This window comes from Leuciscus leuciscus (assembly GCF_965113295.1).
Source record: "Leuciscus leuciscus genome assembly, chromosome: 21".
NCBI classification, from domain to species: Eukaryota; Metazoa; Chordata; class Actinopteri; order Cypriniformes; family Leuciscidae; genus Leuciscus; species Leuciscus leuciscus.
This window is the reverse complement of record NC_138745.1, coordinates 27,434,099-27,453,277: the sequence shown is the minus strand read 5'-3', so window position 1 is coordinate 27,453,277 and position 19,179 is coordinate 27,434,099. Positions and strand designations below refer to the sequence as shown.

The 19,179-nt window shown below is 36.3% G+C and overlaps 1 protein-coding gene across 4 annotated transcripts in view; it reads right to left on the bottom strand.

The window, feature by feature from the left end:
• ankfn1a (ankyrin repeat and fibronectin type III domain containing 1a) overlaps positions 1-19,179 on the bottom strand; it is a 78,455-nt gene that overhangs the window by 49,316 nt on the left and 9,960 nt on the right. For all 4 annotated transcript variants that reach the window (XM_082152970.1, XM_082152967.1, XM_082152968.1 and 1 more), the window contains one exon: positions 13,216-13,439. In XM_082152970.1, the coding sequence (XP_082009096.1) occupies positions 13,216-13,439 (224 nt within the window). The remainder of the gene's footprint in view (positions 1-13,215; positions 13,440-19,179) is intronic.

The window sequence follows — 19,179 nt, the reverse complement described above, 5'->3', positions numbered from 1 at the left end:
ACATGTTGAGAAAACGCTGCTTTCGGCACTGCAAATCCACTTTGCATTTCAAAAGGATGAGGACTCGCGCTGGAACTGATACGGTAAGACCAACGCCATATTACTGTTCGCATCACTCAAGCACTGAAGAAGATCCAGAGCTGAAATTCAAATATGGTAATGGCATTTCATTTCCGACACGCGTTGTAAGCGGTAGACCAATCACAACAGACTGGGCCATCTGACCAATCAGAGCAGAGATGGCTCTCGGAAAGGAGGGGTTTAGAGAGAAGAAATTAGGTGATATGCAATGTTTTTTATGTGAAAATGAAAGTGTTTTTTGACCTTGGGTGCATGTAAACCTATTGTTGGAGAAGTCCTCCAATACAAAATTAAGAACCTTTAAAATAGCATAATATGGGCACTTAATAATCTGACTATTATTTTTATGTCAAGTTTTAAATTAAATAGTATGCAAATATAATCATAGATTTTAAACTATTGGTTGCTGGTGGAAAGTGTAAGGTAAATGGTGTTCTATACCCAGAAATAAAAAAATAAAAAAAGTTAAATTGAAGATGAATGCTCTCAAGCACAGAGAGGAGACTTTACTTCCTCATTTCAAAAGTCCACAACTGATACTTTGGTAGCACCAGTTTTACATGCATAATTTGTTCAAAGAAATCAACTCTTAAAAAGTTAATTCAAAGTTAATTCTCAAAAAAAAAGGAGTCCTTAATTAGCGGAAACAGGAGTGCAAGGCAATCAGCCTTTAAATAGCCAAATAAAAGAAAATTATCAATAATGAAATAATTATATGTAGACCTGGAGAGGCTGAGAGCAATACCTGAAATTATTTGCTTTTGCCACTGGATGTTAATACACCTTAAATCAATAGCTGCACAACAAATAACATGATTATATCATATTGATAAAAAAAGGAAAGAGAAAATACACTTAATACACTGTTCAGACAGCTCTTCAGTTTAAAATCGACAAAATGCTGAGCAACCTTGAACCTCCTTTGCCAGAAAAAACTAAAGAAAAACATATTGTCACATACTGAAAGAACATGTCTTACAATGTATGATGTGACTCACGTAACTGTGATGTTCAAAACAAGCTGAATCAATTTTGAGGATGACACATTTGCCACAGTGTGTGGTACACGATGTTCTATTCCAAACCCAGCAGCGTCTGTGACTGAAGTCATATTTCCTAACAAAGCTCATAGTGCGAAGAGTCGTGAATATACCCAAGAGGGGCTGTGTGTCCCACATGAATGTGGCTTTTCTGCTCGCATAGAGTCTTGATGAGATCTGCTGGAGATAAATGTCTATGATCATTAAGAGTGTAATTGTGTGAAACAAACTGACATCCAATTTCATAACAAACTACCCATTTCTGGCAGGTTAGATGTTTAACCTCTTCCTCTTAAACAACACATAGATGGCGCAGGCTAATAGGTCCTTAACTCAATCTGCTCGCAATCACATCATCTCTAAAGGGCACGGCTGATTGGTTCCTGCTGTATCAGGTCAGCATTTGCTGTAGCAGTTGCATTGCGCTTTCAGAAACCCTCCACCTTCCCCAGCTCCACCTGTATAGATCTGCTATGGGTAATTCATGCACGCTATATTGAACAGCAGCAGCATGTCTTACTTGCTCACAGCAACATGTTGTGTGTGTATTAGCAGTAGCAAGTCCCGTACTTGCTCTGCAGCAGCAGCAATAACCAACAGGAGCAGCAGTGTAGCAGATCTATTATGCCAATACTAAAAATATCAACATTGTCATATCCATTACCACTCCAAACACTCTGAGAGTCGTCATGACAGAATTACTAAAACTTTCAAATTAAATTGAAAACTGAAAATATAAATATAAAAGCGAAATTCAAAATGTTAAAAAATATATATTAGTATGATGCTGACATAACACAGACCTAAAGTCAAATTGTGACATATGAAGTACAGAACTTTATCACAATTGCGAGAAATACTCAATTACAACTGTTCAATATAAAATTGCAAATGTGAGATCTAAATTCACAATTATTACAGAAGTGCAATATATTAATTTGTAAAACAAAGTTGCTATTACATGAAATAAAATCAATTACTTTGAGTGAGCTCACTTGTATGGAGCCCCTAAAAGGACATGATGATGAAAAAAATTAGAAAAATTATGCAATGCTTTTGTATTGTCTTGCAAATGTTTTGCGTTCCCCAGAGAAACTTTGTGTTCCCTCACAAATTTTGGGAATTTGAAGCGTTCTTGGGGGAATGCAAAAGTTGGTAACACTTTAGTTTAGGGTCCAATTCTCACTATTTACTAGTTGTTTATTAGCATGTATATTACTGGGATATTGGCGGTTTATTAGTACTTGTAAAGCACATATTAATGCCTTATTCTGCATGACCATTTTTCTACATCCCTTAATCCTTCCCAATACTTAAACTTAACAACTACCTTATTAACTATTGATAAGCAGTAATTAAGAGTTTTTTGAGTCAAAAGACGTAGTTAATAGTGAGACACTAATCTGAAGTGTGACCCAAAAGTTTTTACGAGGGAACACAAAGGATTTGCGAGTGAATGCAAATCCCCCCCTCACCTCCAAGGTTTTTTGGGGGAACACAAAACTTTTGCGCAAGAATGCAAATGCATTGAAATATTTTTTTTTCCCCTCTCATCTCATATTCCCTCTCTTCTCGTATATTTCCATGGACTTGCCATAAAGGACCTTTAGTCATACTCAGCAAGGCCATGTTTTTGACTTGAACAACCAGATCAAACAAAATCCAGCAAAAATGACAGAGCAATTTTGAACCGTGTGAAAATGTGAACATGGCAAAATGTCCGAGAGCAGCAAATGCCAGCGGACCGGCGCTTTGAGCTTAGCGGCTTTGAGATTTCCAATCGAGAGAATTGCTATCGACAGCTTGTTGATTTTGGTGAAATGTCACACTCAGGAAGCTCTAACGGGAACGCGACACAGGGCTGCTCCTGTCTGCGCCTGTTTTTTTAATGTCAGCGGACCTTCTGGGCTAATACAACAGTTCAGGGGCGACAACTGTCAATCTGTGGGAGTAAAATGAGCCTGGAAAGGCTTTAATTGCTTTAAAACACGAACAGAGACCAAGACAATACACTGCTGCTGTCTTTCTGTCTGATGCAGAACAGACATTGAAGGTGCACTGCTCTACTAAAAGCTTGTTCATCTTACACAGTATCCTAACTAGATGCAAACGCCTCATAATCACGTGATAAAAGGTATCTTTTCAATGTTAATCAGAGTTTTTGTCTCTGTGAAACGCGATGATAGACAGGGACAGTATTTTAGAAACGGTTTCTATTTCTGCGACGTCGAGGCTGGTACTGATTATGTGCATTATTCAATGATAAATGTGTTTTTTTTTATATCATTATGTGACCTTTATAGTGAAATCGACAATGGATAATTCACCTCTAAAGAAAGCAAGACATTCAAACTGTAAACTCAATGCAAGTGTCAACAAACAAGTGTCAAGTCTGAAGATTGAACGAAACTTCAAATCACTAACAGCATCAAATCAGCACAAAACAGAGTTCATTCATTCATATAATGTGTAAAAGTACAAATTACACCTCTACACATTTATTCAGGAGGCATCAGCTATAAACCAGGAGTCTAAAAGCTCGTACTAAAACTGACACCTCCACTATCCTGGCACACAGCAGAAAAACGGGTCGCAGCTGTGCATACGGTGGACAGATAAATGCTGGGAGCAAACACTCTCACATTAGAATCTCACACACTGACAGACAGGAAACGGAAGCATTCACCAGCCCGAAATATCTGCTTGGATGGACACACATCTGGTCTTGTGAGCTTACAAGTGAAGACTCCGAGATAGATGGCTTTGACCAATTCCCTTCATAAACATGTCAAATAAAAAGCACAGAAATTCTCCTTTTCACAATATCAAACAAGCACAGTAAATCTCTCCACTGGTGCATCGTAGTTGTTTTTTACATGAGCATTGAGAACAAAATGTGATGGAAACTGTTGCTTCTCCAGCTACAAGATACTTAAGCTACAGTAAAAGCTACTCTTTTGAAATAATTTGTGTAAATACATGTTTTAAATATAAACATAATTTATATTATATAGATATTTACTACTGTTCAAAGGTTTAGGGTCAGTAAGATTATATTATTTTGTTTCTATACAGAAAATATCAAATTGATCAAAAGTGAAGACATTTAGAATGTTACAAAAGATTTCTATTTCAAATAAATGCATTCTGTTCACCAAAGAATCCTGAAGAATGCTTGTTTTCACAAAATATTAAGCAGCACAACTGTTTTCAACATTGATAATAAGACATTTTTCACCAAATCAGCATATTAGAAAGATTTTTGAAGGATCATATGTCATAGAAGACTGGAATAATGCCTTTTACTAAATATTTTAAAAAGAGACCACTCACTTATAATGATCCATACAATTACTTGAACCGTTCTAAAGCTCTGATTCATTAAAATAAATCATACTTTCCATTATATGAGCGAGAAACATTGAGAATTGCACATTTGATTACTACATCAGTTCACAGTGTGACAAACAACTATCACTATTTGTAAGAAAAAGAACCTTGTTACTGTAAAGTAAACTATTAGAAATGTCACTGTACTGTCAAAGCTATTTGTCCCCAAACAAATCATGAACTAGCCAACAGGAAATGCAATGCTGTCGGATTGTTTAGGATGAATCACTCGTGTTGTACTCTATTCCTCATTTGCAAGTCGATTTGGGTAAAAGCATCTGCATGAATAAATATGTTTTTCGTGACATGTTTAGAAAAAATAACTCAGTACAGATCAAGGAACCTGCATGGTGCAACGATACAAGTACAATTAGCATGCTAATTGGACAAATTAGTTAGCGTGAGCGTGGCTATAATTGCAGCCCATGAGGAAGCTGAAGGTGTGTGACCTCAAATTACAGTAATCAATAATTCACTTTGACTAATTTATATACGGCTCAGTCAAGATGCATAGTGAATGGGAGGGCATTTAAATGCTAATTGCTTTGCAGCCAGAGCATCATTATGGACACCTGGTTTATCTGGACGCCTGGAGTCTTCTGCTTCTTGACCCTGCTCATGCGAGCTTAAAGGATCGTACTCGGCTGAAGCCGAAGTCTGTTTTCACCTCTGGACGTAATGAATGAAGCGAATAGCTTAAACTGAACTCAAATAACCTCTTTCTGTAGATTAGGTTAGGCAAGCACGGAGCTGACAGCCAAGACAGTCAAGGGCTTCTAGAACTTCTCACTTCACGGTGCTAATTTGAACAAGGCCTTTATTTTTCTATTTGTCAGTAGAGTAAACTGTAGCATGGTTGTTAAACCTCTCCCAGGCCCAATTAGGGGAGCAATGCTAGCATTCATAGCCCAGATCTCGCTTCTGGTCTGGGAGGAAGAGGGGGCTGTGGTGATGCCCCTGGCAGCCCAGTCCTGGCAGCTCGCAGCCCTTGTGGCAGCAATATTAAGTGACTGCAGAAATTCATGGCCTGCGCAGCCATTTTATATGTCTAGGTGTCAACCGGCTTTCATATGGTGCAGGCGTTCAGCAACACATTAGCAAATTGTGCCGTTTCATTATTCATTAGGGTGCTGTGGTGCGGGAACACACCAGCCTGGTGTGAAAAACATGTGCGTTCCCTTTGTGACGATTACTGGCAATTCTTGTGTTATCAGGTTGAAGCTTCAATAACTGAAGATTGCTTTGCAACAAGCTGTTATGCAAGTGTGAAATCACCTTTAAAGTGATGATAAATGCTAGAAAATGATTGGTAACCACTTAATGGCCAACATATTAATTAATCAATTAACTTAATGTACTTTATGTTCCATATGCAAATGGATAGTTGCCATATCCTGCAGTGTCACATGCTAAATTCTAAAACTGTTCTACAAAGAATGATTTAATAATTACATGCAGTTTTTTTGAGCTTATATTAATTGAGAAACTGCATGGAATGTTTGTACTTTTAATTCATGTGTCAAAACGCAGATTTATTTAAAATAAAGTGGTGTGAAGGCAAAATGTGAATGGTGAAATTGAATACATTCATATACATTTTAATATAAAAAAAGTTGTATCAAGCATCCAAATGCAAGCATGAAATCTGAAAAGAGCTTGTATTATTTTACATCAACGTACCTTTAATGTAACCCCCAAAATAAAAGTAATTTTTACCATCGTTTTTCAGTAGGGTCCAAAATTCTGAGATCACATTGAATTTCTTTTCTTTTTGTCATGTAAATCAACAAATAAAAGTTCTCATTTTAATAATCAATGACAAAAAGTAAAATAAATAAATAAAGATTCTGCACTCTTTCTAGACCACTAATGATGTGACTTGTAGAGTTCATGCAGCTCAAGTGTATTTTCGAGTGCATAAAATGTATCAGTACAATATAAATTGTAATAAATTAAGTATTAAACTAGAAAATTATGCATAACAAAAGCCTGTTCACAGATAATTTTGGACCCCACAGTGCCTTTTACTATATAGTTCAAACACTGATGGACTATATAAATAATTTATGGAAAAACAATGAAATTCTGGCCATCAAATGCACAGCTTCTGTTTCTCCTCTCCATAACTGGCATTTTCTTTTCCATCTTAATGTGATTCTAAATTGATTCAACCCACACAAACAAGATGTTCATAAACATCCGAAATCAGAGATTCAAACTAGGCTGCTGCACATTATTATGACGGTTGGGTACAACGCTGCTTTGAAATTGTTCTGCAACGTCTTCTGCCCACGCTCATCACCTTGGGCTAGACAGCGGCTCCGGCATGCCAGAGAGAGAGAGGGCAAGCTTGCCCCCTTATGGTCTCTTAATGAAGTAAACTTTCATATAAGGCACTCTTAAAACCTGTAGAAAGCAAGTCTGTGGAAGTAGACCACTGCACCCCATCCAAATGAAAAGAAAATAGCCCTCCCCGTTAGACAGCAGGAAAGTTCTCTTTTTGGCGGTGCTTGACTAAGTGGACTCTGTAATGAGTCTGGCCGCCTGATTAGAGTGATAGACATGCAGGAATCCGGCATGCGCTGCCAGAGACCGCCACAACCAGGAGGAGGGGAGTGGAGGGGAGAGAGGACAGAACGTCTGAGAGAAGTCTGGAGGTAAACATCCCAGAAAAGTCCTAGCAGGAATGTAGACCTTAACTAGAGGCACTAGAATGAAGGGTTGGAAGGTGGTGAGTTATAGCGTACAATACATTAACCTTGAAGAGGGTGAATATGTAAAAAAAAAAAAAACTCTGCAGGAGATGCTCCATACCATCTGTGAAATCATGTTCTAAGGCGATGAACGTTTCCCAGGACAGGCTATGCTTTTATCAATCAGCACGGATTGAAATCCATCCAATCAAGTGTAGATGTTTGTTGAGATGCAATATGCATGACTGAAGGTTCAAGTGGTTGTTCAGTAACTAGGAGGTCCATTTATCAATGATGTTCTTTTGTCTAAAGATTTTGAATAGATTACCCAGTGATGCCAAAAGCGTTAACACATGAGATTTATCTCTGAAGGAACCATTCCTGGCAGCCAGTTGTTGGAATGATTGCTTTTATAAGCTTCTGGACCTTCTATCACATTACATTGTACGCTCTGAGCACCTTGAGCTAAAAGACTTTAACCTCAGACCAGCACTAACCAAGCACCATGGTAACATGTTTAACCAAGGGCAATAAATTGCTGCATCGGTCTGTAGCATCCAACGTATCTTTAGTCCGATTTTTCTCTGCAATACGCAGCAGGGTTCAAAAGAGTCAGAGAGTGCATTGGAAATCTAAGATCAAAATATTATTTAAACCTGCTAAACAGATTTCTTGAGGGGTGGGGTGGGGGGTTAAGAATTTAAAACAAAGAAACGCTCATGAAGAAAATGATTTGAAATATTTATGATTCTGTATTATTACTAGGTCAATAAGAAAATAAGCACATTTATGACAGCGACGTTGAGTTTTGAAGTAGTTTATAAATTAATTAATTACGACAGACGATAGATAGATAGATAGATAGATAGATAGATAGATAGATAGATAGATAGATAGATATCTAATATTCTCAATAACTGAATTGTATAGTTGTTTTTCCTTATGGATTCAGTACAGATCATCATCTATCTGTTGATTCATACTTTCTTACGTCAGAATATCAAGCCTTGGACAATAATACAGCCACAGGCATCGAAACAAATCTTCTAGCCTAGTGATTGACATAACCTGGCAACATAATTGCACAAAAAAGTGCTGCAGACGGCCTTCCAGACTCGCTTTCAGGTACATTTCGATTTTAAAGGCTTTACTATTCACCATAACAAAGGAGCTCTCCACTGACATTTTCCATGCAGTCATGCCTGAGCTGTGAGCAGGGAAAAATTCTGGAATATCTGTGTAACTGTGTTTTCTACTGCCATAGGACTATAAAGTTTGACAACTCATCCAGAAGCATTCTGGGAATGAAAAAACGGAACTTAGGTTGTGGACTGGACACACATTTTTTTTTTTTTTTTTTTTTTTTACATATACATCACTTTTCAGAAATCCTTCTCTTTGGAAATGGCCCAAGAATTAAAATGCACTGCTTTATCATGCCATGCGAGGTAAAAAAAACACCTGGGTGATATAAAAATTCTGCCCATGGTTTGAAATCAGAAAAAGCATAACTATCATATTTTTGGTCACAGAGCAATTTCGTGGAACAATTGCTAAGAAATTATAAGAGAGCTAGGAATGTATGAAGAATCAAATTTATGCTAAACTAGTAGGAAATTATCTCCAGCTGGACTGTAAATTCCCACTCAATCTTCATAACATGCAGATTATCAATGGGCCTTGAGCCCTATTATTTTGTTAGCCAGGGTGGAGGGAAGAGTGCACACAAAACTGAAAATGCTGTTATTATTTACTCAGCCTTATGTCGTTCCAAACCCACAAAGACAAAAGCAGACATTTAAAAAAAAAAGAAAAAAAAAAGACTTCACATAACTCTTGCCATAAGGATTCTAGGGACTTTTGTCTTTCAAAATCAAAAAGGGACCATTGTACACTCTTAAAAATAAATAAAGGTGCTTAATTGGCATCTATAGTTTCATGAAGAACCTTTAACATCCATCAAACTTTTCCATTCCACAATAGGTTCTTAATCATGGAAAAAGATTCTTTAGATTTTTTTTTTTTTTTTAAATGTTCTTCACACTAAGAAAAAAAATGGTTCTTTTAAATAAATAGTTCACTTAAAAATGGAAATTCTGTCATCATTTACTCACCCTCGGGTTGTTTTAAACCTGTATGAATTTCTATAAGATAGAAAGATAGAAGATAGTTTGAAGAATGTCTGTAACCAAACCAAAGTATATGGACTGTTATTATATACATGTATGGACATAGCATTTTTTCCTACTATGGAAGTCAATTGGGTTTTACTACCTGGCCAGCAGGGAAATCACAGGGATAAAGTGCCTCGTTTTGATCAAAATGAAGCAGTATCATAGACTGTCTCATTTCGGTTTGTTGTTTGTCACTGCATTAATGAGTAATTCTGGAATCTTCTCAACACAGATTTGCTACCATAAATATACAAAAAAGATCCGGTGCTGGAATTTGAAATTCTGAATGTTTTTTTGAGAGGCTTGCGGTGGTTGTCATCAGTGACGAACAGCAACAGCGGCAATGTTCCCTACTACACACAGCGCTCAGACACACACACTGTACTTTTCTATTGCTTTTCCATGGCTATATCTATCCCAATGAAATGACAAAATATTGAAAACCGATATAAATCCACTGACGTATGATTCACTTTTGGTTTATTAAAACAAAATCTTATGTTAGGCCGGATTACAACCCCAAACTCTTCATATTTTATATTGTAATATTGTCTACAGACCTGATCTCCCGAGAAATACATTACATTTATGTAAAATTCAACCAATATACAATACACTATTTATCAAACACAAGTCTCTAGCACTTTTTCCCAAATACTTTTAATTTTTAATGTGTTCCCTCACAAAGACCATTGTGAATACCAAGCTTAAATATATAAAGGCCATCTTGAAACCAATTATATAAACTGCAGTGCGCACAAGATGATATCAGTGGTGGGCCATTATTATTTTGCCAACATTTGTTTAATTACATCTCCTGAGATCTAAATGAACTCGTTAAAGAAATGCAAGCCAAACTAACCACGCTAGAAAACAATTACAATCAATTACGATCAAGTACTGGATGTCTGTTTTCCACTGAACGACACAAAAAAGCAAGGAAAATATCTGCATGTTATGCAGATCAAAAATTCTCTAAGTTGCCAAGGTGTCTACACAATTGTGCCTTACTACACTTTTAAAACGTTACGTAATCTGACTTTGAAACAAGAAGAATCCAACTTCATTCATTCATTGCTATGGAAACATTGGTGACAGAATGAAACCTGAACTGATGGGTGTCTGTGTGTGTCACATATCCAACTGAACCATATCAAGTTCCTTTACTGTTCCCTAACAACCGATTCCTGTGGTGTTCTGGCTACCACAGCTAGACATTATTTTCACATTATGAGCTCGCATCTACTCATACCATCTGCTTTGATGCATTCACAGCATTTCCACACACCATTTTGATATTCAACACAGTTTACATGAAAAGGGATCTGATACCTCACAATATTTATACACAGTGTTACTGTTCAATTGCATCTATTTTCCCCGACATTTCCTTCCTGACATCAGCATACTAATTTCTGGATAATTTGTGTTTATATTTGACCGAACAATGTTGGGGAGTGACCAACTAAGTCGCTACAAACGAACCTTATTAACTAGCGCGGCAGTAGATTAGGAGCAGAGCAGCTACTTTTTACAAAAAGTAGTGATGATTTGCGACAAAGCGCTGCATCGTTGGTTTTTATATTCCGTCACGACGTGTTTTGTGGGCGGAGCCTACCTGGTGGCAGAAAACGATAATTCTCCAGTGGAAATCTATGGAAGCCATGGAAAAAATTATTAAAATGGTAATTTTACGTTTGTTTCTCACAATTCTGACTTTTTTCTCGCAATTCTAAGTTTATATATCCCAATTCTGAGAAGAGAAAATCAGAATTTCGAGATACAACTTTTTTTTTCTCAGAATTGATAGAAACTCACAATTGCAAGTTATAAAATCCAAAATGGGAAATATATATATATATATATATATATATATATTTTTTTTTGTAGGTTTAAATGTTATCTATGTAAAATGTTATATGTTTAAATAATATTTCATGCTCAAGAGCGCCCCGTATAGAGTGCAACAGATGGGTTCTGGAAGTAAAAACTCCATTCATTTTCTCCATAGAGAAATTGACTTTGAACGATAATTTATAAACCTTTAAAGACAGACCTACTGTGTGCTGCTACGAGGTTGTTAATCCATGGTACTTAGGTATGGTATTCCATCAGTCTGCATTATTTCAGCTTATTTTTAAAATAATTATGTTTAACAGCTGAAAAACTACATTACCCATGATGCTGTACAGAAAATTACACCAATCATAGTTGAAAAAAGCAACACGCATCAAAATTGCTCTTTAACTCCGCCCACTCCCATGAAGCAATGCGAATAATGTAACTAAACACTCTCAAAATCCTTAAATCTTTGTGTATATATGCATATTTTGCAGTAAACTTAAGGTAAATTGTTTATATATATAATCAACATTTGTAAATGAGTAGTTTTATATTTCTCCATCATTTTTAGTTCGATTACGCTGCTCTCAATGCTTCATGGGATTGTAGTTCTTTCCATCACTAAAGTACACAGTCTTGTAGTACCTTTGTCTTATGTCCGATTTTCAAAAACTTTTAGCTTCAAATCAAAGTTTGTGTTGTGATTCACCTTGTAGCTGATTTGCTTGGTTCTTGGCTTATAACTCTTTAATGAAGACTTTTTTATAATCCCTATGGGAAAAATGAATGGAAAAAATATTTCCGGAACCAGCACTGCTGAAAAAGGGAGGAGGAGGGGGGGGATGTTGAACTCTATGGCATCTAAAGCAGCGTTGATTAGTCAGATTATTTTTAGTGAATCAGTTTGTTCAAACAATTTGGGTATATGAGCCAGTTCAAAAATAAATATTTTTATATTTAAAGGATTACAAATATGGTACATAATGATAAAAAAATAAAAAAATAAAAAATAAAAATTGGATAAAAAAAGAGTTTAGTTAAATAAAAACATTAAAATGTTTAGAAAAATAAGTTAAAAAAATGATTCACCTTTTCACGTGACACATTTTACGTTTTATATTAGATTATATTAGATACATTTATCTGTTTGGTGATATCTTGGTGGTTTTTATATTTTAATATGTCACATAGCCCCTGAGGGATCCTACTTTTAATAGATGCATCCTGATCAAAATGACTTTTTTTTTTTCATTTTATAGATGGTACGTTATCAGTAAATGACTCAAACTTGAAATCCTTGATGCTGCATTTTCAACATGTTAATTAGGTTTAAATAAGGTAAGGTTTAGTTTAAACCATTCATTCTGAGAAGTTCGAAATGCACAGATCTCATAGTTATTCATGGCCATGATCATTTGAGGCCAGCACATAAAAGCACACGTACATTACGAACGCTTCTTTATCTACCCCCTCTTAACATATGCATTTATATAGTATACATAAAAGTTTTCACAGAGCTGCACAGAATCCGCTTTTTAACAAAGGCAAATGTATGCAGATCGAATTCATGTTCTGCAAAAGTCCCTAATGTAAGGTTACAAGGCAATGCGTCCTCAAAGCACTGACTCACTGGTGTAGGATGACAGATGAGTGTTCGCTGAATAGAAAGCCATGATCAAACTCCAGGATGAATTCTGGGCAAGCATGCCTCATTTTTTAACGGTTACACAACTGAAGGTCTATGAAGAACCTCACAAAAATAACACAGCAGCTGTGAAACTGTCAAAACACTGTATGTGCTACATCAATACCCACCTACAAAGGTGGACAAAACTAAGAGCTGTCCTTAAACACAAGAATATGCGCAAGTAAACAAACAAGACATTGCAATAAACAAGCAACGAAGGGCACATTTGTAACTTTGACCAATGTGGAATTCCCTATAGAGTCTGTATCTAACCTCTTTTTGACAGCGATATGAGACACACCACTCACATTGATGTTCCTGAGTTTCTTCTTGCCCCTCTCTAGTCGACTGAGGAGTCTGTGATGTTCACTAGGAGTTTGCTGGAGAAGGCGGTCATCGACGGATATGGTCTTCCTAAGAGCCACTCTATCCCCCCAAAGCTCTGGGACACGGCTCTCTGAATTCCGAGGGAAGCGCTTCACTTCCGACAGTGGCGACGTCTCCCCTCGGTCACGGTCACGCAACACTGACCCTGAAAGAGAGAAACAGACACCTCAGGTGATAACTGACACCCAGAGAGAAAGAAAACACTAGAGAATGTGAACAGGACCAAAACCTCTCCTCACAAAAACACACATCTTTAAGAGATTGTTGTTTTTTAAATAAAGGATTCATACACTCCAAAAAAAATATTTAGGCCTAAATTTAGGATTTATGTATTTTGATTGCATATAACATTTCAATTAGTTTGGATTACACATATAAACAAACTAATACATTTAATGCGATGCACATTTGTCAGTCATACATACGGTAGATGAAACATGAAAGAAACAGGATTTCTGTAATACTACTTAGAATAAACTGAATGTGTTTTACAATAACCAGGTTTATATATTTATCATCAATAAATCCCATTTCTTTCAATCTAATACATTTTAACTAATTGAATATTGCTTGTTTCACAGCTAGCCATATGTTTATACTTTTTAACTGAATAAATGTTATTGTTTTCGCAATGAACACATGCTGATTCTAAGCTATTTTTAATAAATAATTTTTTTTATTAAATTTTTTAAATAAAATCAAATAGATGCAAATAGCTAATAATAAACTATGCTGTGATTTTCAAGTCCAGAAATCTTGCCTGCATCATTTACATTATGTATGACAAATATGCATAGCATACGTTTATTAGTTTATGTTAAAACTCTGTAATCCAAAAGGATGGAAAATTTCAATGCAGTTCACATACATAATCATAAATGTAAAATTTGAAATGTAATTTAAACAAAAAAATGTAGTGTAGAAAACAAGGGAAGCACAAATTTGGTACAGTATGAATAAGAAATCACTTAAAAAAGGAATACATATTATGACTAGTCAATTCTAACCACTTTGCAATAGCATATTTTAAATAGCCCATCCTTTCACTTCCTCTCAATTCTCATTTGAACTGCTCTAATTAAACTTCCCACTGCTTCTCTGGTGAGTCATGTTTATAACAATTTCACCGTAATGAACAAAGCATAAAAAAGACCAACTATTGTACCACATAGAAGAATAAAAGATGTCAGTTAAATGGGTGAAAATTCACCTCAGGTAACATTAAACTGTAAAGTATAAAGCATGTAAAGCATCTTGAAGATCTAAAAGAGCTGCTCTTGTAAACTGGAGGTTTATAATGTAAACACACACACGTGCACCGTATGCCACTAGGATTGTAAGCGGGGTGTTTGGTTTCTCTGTACCATCAGCTGGTGGGCAGCAGTTCTGGCTCTTTATCCGCTGAGCTACTGCATGGTTCTGCCTACTCCACTTACAATTAAAACTGCATGAAGACATCGCTGTTATCGTCTTCGCCTCAGAGACTGTTGTGAAGAGAACCTCCTCTGAAGCAGAGGTCAAATAAACATTTATGAATTTGCTGTTTTAGCTTATCCACTACGTTTTGCATGTGTCCTGACAAAACCCTAACCATTTTGATAACCAAGCTCAGATATATGCTAATTTGTGAACACAATCATCAATTTGCATGAATGCGCTGCACACAGATTATATCAGTGGTGAGTTATTTCTGCAGCACTTGTTTAATGACAAGATAAAGAGGTACGGAGAAGTAACTCCCAAAGGAAAATACACAAGCCAAACTGAACAACAAAAAATACACTGATGGTATCAGATAGTAACGCTTTGATATACAAGTGTTATTTCAATGACAGGCACTTTTATGCCTCAGGGGTTGACAAATGTATTATTATAATTTTTTGTTATATAAAGGATTGAAAACATTTTATCATGCCATCATCATTTATTTGTTCCTACTTTTCAAAGTCATTTGATGTGTATATTTTAATCTTTTTTATTATTACTATTATTATTATTAATCTTAAAGGTGCACAAAGTATCAATATTATCGAAATATCGCACATTTGCATATTTACAATGGATTACTACATCTGAACGATTTAAGGCTACTTCAAAACAAAGTTTTAGGTCAACACATATAGCAGAGGAAAGACTGTTACTTACGTGTGACTTGCTTGACGTTAAAAAGAGTTATTAAGTGCAATAAGCTGCAGAAATGAACTCAGACGCACCCAAAGCGCGCGCACAGAAAGACGCCTCTCAGACAGTGTGCGATCCCGAATTCAGTTCTCTTTCACGGCTTATTGCATTTGAATGGTCAAATACATACAGTGATGTCAACATGCCTGTGTTGGCGAGTATTCATGTAAACACAGTCGGTGATGTCTTAAGTGAACGTAAACAGTTGAGAAAGAAATCGGATTTGAAGCATTAGGTCTTAAAGTGGCAGTATACTCATCTGCACCCCTCCACTGCCAGCCATTGTAAGTTTGTGAAATTGCATGTAATTACTTGTACTTTAGATACATAAAATGCTAGCAAGACAAATGAGTCCATTAAACATTCCCTGTCATTTTCTCCACATAATGGTTTTAAATTCAACATACTGTAATGTGAGATTTGGTCAACATATCTATGTGTAGATACATGCTTTTTTGTTGTTTTTTTATGACGTGCCGATATTTGAAGGGAAATAAAACATTCAATAATTGCATTACATGATTACCATATTCATGTACCGCTGTATTAACATGGTACTCCAAGGTTCTTCAAACAATACCCTAGTATTCCCATGTTCCAGAAAACCATGGTAGAACAAGTATAATGGTATTTTAATGCTGAACAGCCAAGATGAATGAGCCACAGCAGAAAATAATCACAGTCAATTCCCAGACCAATTTTCTGTGTGTTCCATTGAGAAATTCACAAAAACAAAAATCCAATGAAAACCTCAGCATATAATGCCATTTGAGGATTCTCATGAGTTACCCAGGTGTCAGTCCAAGTGTGGATTGCACGCTACAGGCTTAAACTCTTATGTTATCTCACTTGTCAAATACACAGACTTTAACTTTGTTAGCTCATCGCTATGGAAACGATGCATGGTGACTGTAGCAAAAGGAAACCTGAACTGATGGGTGTCTGTGTGTGTGTCACGTATCCAACTGAACCATATCAAGTTCCTTCAACTAGTCCCTGATGACAGATTCCATGTGGTGTTCTGGCTACCACAGCTAGACATTATTTTCACATCATGAGCTTGCATCTACTCATACCATCTGCTTTAATGCGTTCCCAGCATTTCCACACACCATATTGATATCTGACATGCAAACTACATTATTAAAACAATATATTATATTGCCAACTGATCCTGTTTGTTGCACCCAGATATTCATACCTCTGTTAGTAGTTGAATCTTTATATGTTTACTCAATATTAAGCTTTCTAGGTCACACTGATGAGTCACCAACACAGTAAAGAGGTTTGAGATTTAATCCCAACAGTCTGATGTCAGCATTGATTTATAACCGAGCATCTCTGTGTTGTGTGAAGCTGTTATATCACATCACCTGCAGTGACACTATCCATAAACCCTCCTACAGCTTGAGTGAGATTCCAGGGCTGAGCGCACCTAAAAATCGAATGAGCCTGAGAAAAATGGTTTTACAAATGACCCCACTTTAAAGTCAAATAAGTGATTAAAACACAAATTATAGGAGTGATCCATTTTGTCCAATTACCCTTTTTGTTTGAAAATCATCTACGGATGGACACAAGGACGTCGGCGTGTTGATGAAGCCCTGTGGCTGTCTATCAAGCGAGGTCGAGAGTAAAGCATTCGATAAGTGTAATTTAACACCAAGTCCAACTAAATTAAAGACGTGAGAAGAATCTTAAGACCTTAAAACAAACACAGCTGGTGCTAATGATCCCAGTTTCCATGACAACGGTTTGGGATCCATCTTCGTCATCCTCAAAAGCAAAGGGTAAAGAGGTGCTGGCTCTAGGGTCACTGGTCTGTTCATTCATCGGGAAGGCCATACTTCTTGCCAAAAGACACACAGCATGTCATCCGGTGTCATTAGAGGAGGACGACCCATCTATATTAACTATTCAAGGAAAGCTTAGCAACATATTTGCTGATAATGTACAGGCTAGTAGGGAGATTTAATTACATTGCTACTGTACAGAATTAAAGACCCCCTGTGGTGAAAATCAAGTGTATATTATGTTATGATGAACTATATGACTTTCTTCACTGAGTTTCTATGATGTTCAAAGCGTTTCTAAGGATGCTGATTTTTAGAAGGCAGCTGACTGATTCTGAGACGGCGAACAAGAACAGGTATGTGTAACATTAGCAACACTTTATTAGCTGTTTGATAACGTAGTCAAGCCAAATGCAAATCATATTATTTACCGTTATGCGTCCGGCGTTGTAGAGAACGATACATGCCATTGTATGAGTTAGTGGAGGCGGGACTCATTTGCATATTCATGAATCCGCGTATACTAAATGAAGCAAGGGTGTAGAGTTACATTCAAGCTATTTTAAGGCATGAATTAAAAAAAATCACGGGAAAAAAACTTTTAAATATGCCATTTTGGTGATCAAAGATGAGTTATAAGGGATACAATTATTGACTACAGTGGGACGTTAAGCAGTAATCATGAAAAAATAAATAACATTTATTTGCAATTAATTTTTTTCTTTTCTTATTTTACTTCATAAAAATTATATAATAATAATTTTTATCTTAATTAAAAAATATATACTGAGAGAAATCTGAGAGCTTTCTGTCCCTCCATTGACCGTCTACGCAATTACCACTTTTAAGGCCCAGAAAGGTAGTAAAGGCATCCTAAAAAAAATCCATGTGACCTCAATTATATGACGCGACGCAAGTGCATTGTTTGCGCAAAAAAACAACAAAATGTACCACTTTATTTACAAAATATTAATCTCCAACACACGTTCATGAGAGCACCATGACGCATGCATGTTGTGATGACGCAAGAGCAGATGTTGTTGCGTGAACACGTGTTGGAGATTAATATTTTTTAAATAAAGTGGTAAATTATGTTTTTTGCCCTCGTGTCACTTCATAAAATTGAGGTCACGTATTACTTTTATGATGCCTTTGCTACCTTTCTGGGCCTTGAAAGTGGTAGTTGCGTAGGCTGTCAATGGAGGGACAGAAATCTCTCAGATTTCATTAAAAAATGTATTTGTGTTTCTAAGATGAACAAAAATCTTAAGGGTTTGGAACGACATGAGGGTGAGTAAATGAGGACAGTATTTTCATTATTGGGTGAACTAACATTTAAAATGAAAATTATGCAAAGAAGTAATTTGCAAAGACACAACAACATTTGCTCAACCAATAACATGAGTTTTGGGGCTGGATTATATGTATGACAGACCAATGACAGATGGGGGAGTGTATGGTCATTATTTTTGTCATTCTTTTATGGTGATATTAATTGCTCAAGAATTACACACTGCAGCTTTAAAATATGTGGAATAGATAGATAAAACCATTAGCAAAAATAACCACATCAGGAACAAAGTGAACAGCCTGATCTTCTGTAATGGTGATGTTCATCCGCAACACCAGTGCAAATCATCATACATTAAATACAAAGTGGCTCCAATCCCGTTTAATGCTGAAACATGGCTGTGTAGTTAATCACCAGCTACAGTTTGAATGACAACTGACATTTTAAGGGAAAAGGAACAAAGGCTTGGGAACAGAATGGCCGAGCTTCTACTGCCCTACAGCACGTCCTGTTCAGAAATTACGGAATTAAATTCAATAGGGTTGAGAAACAGAAATAAGTAAATCCTTTACACCTCAATCCTCTCTTCTGTTCATTTCTGTGTACAAGCTCAAATGCAA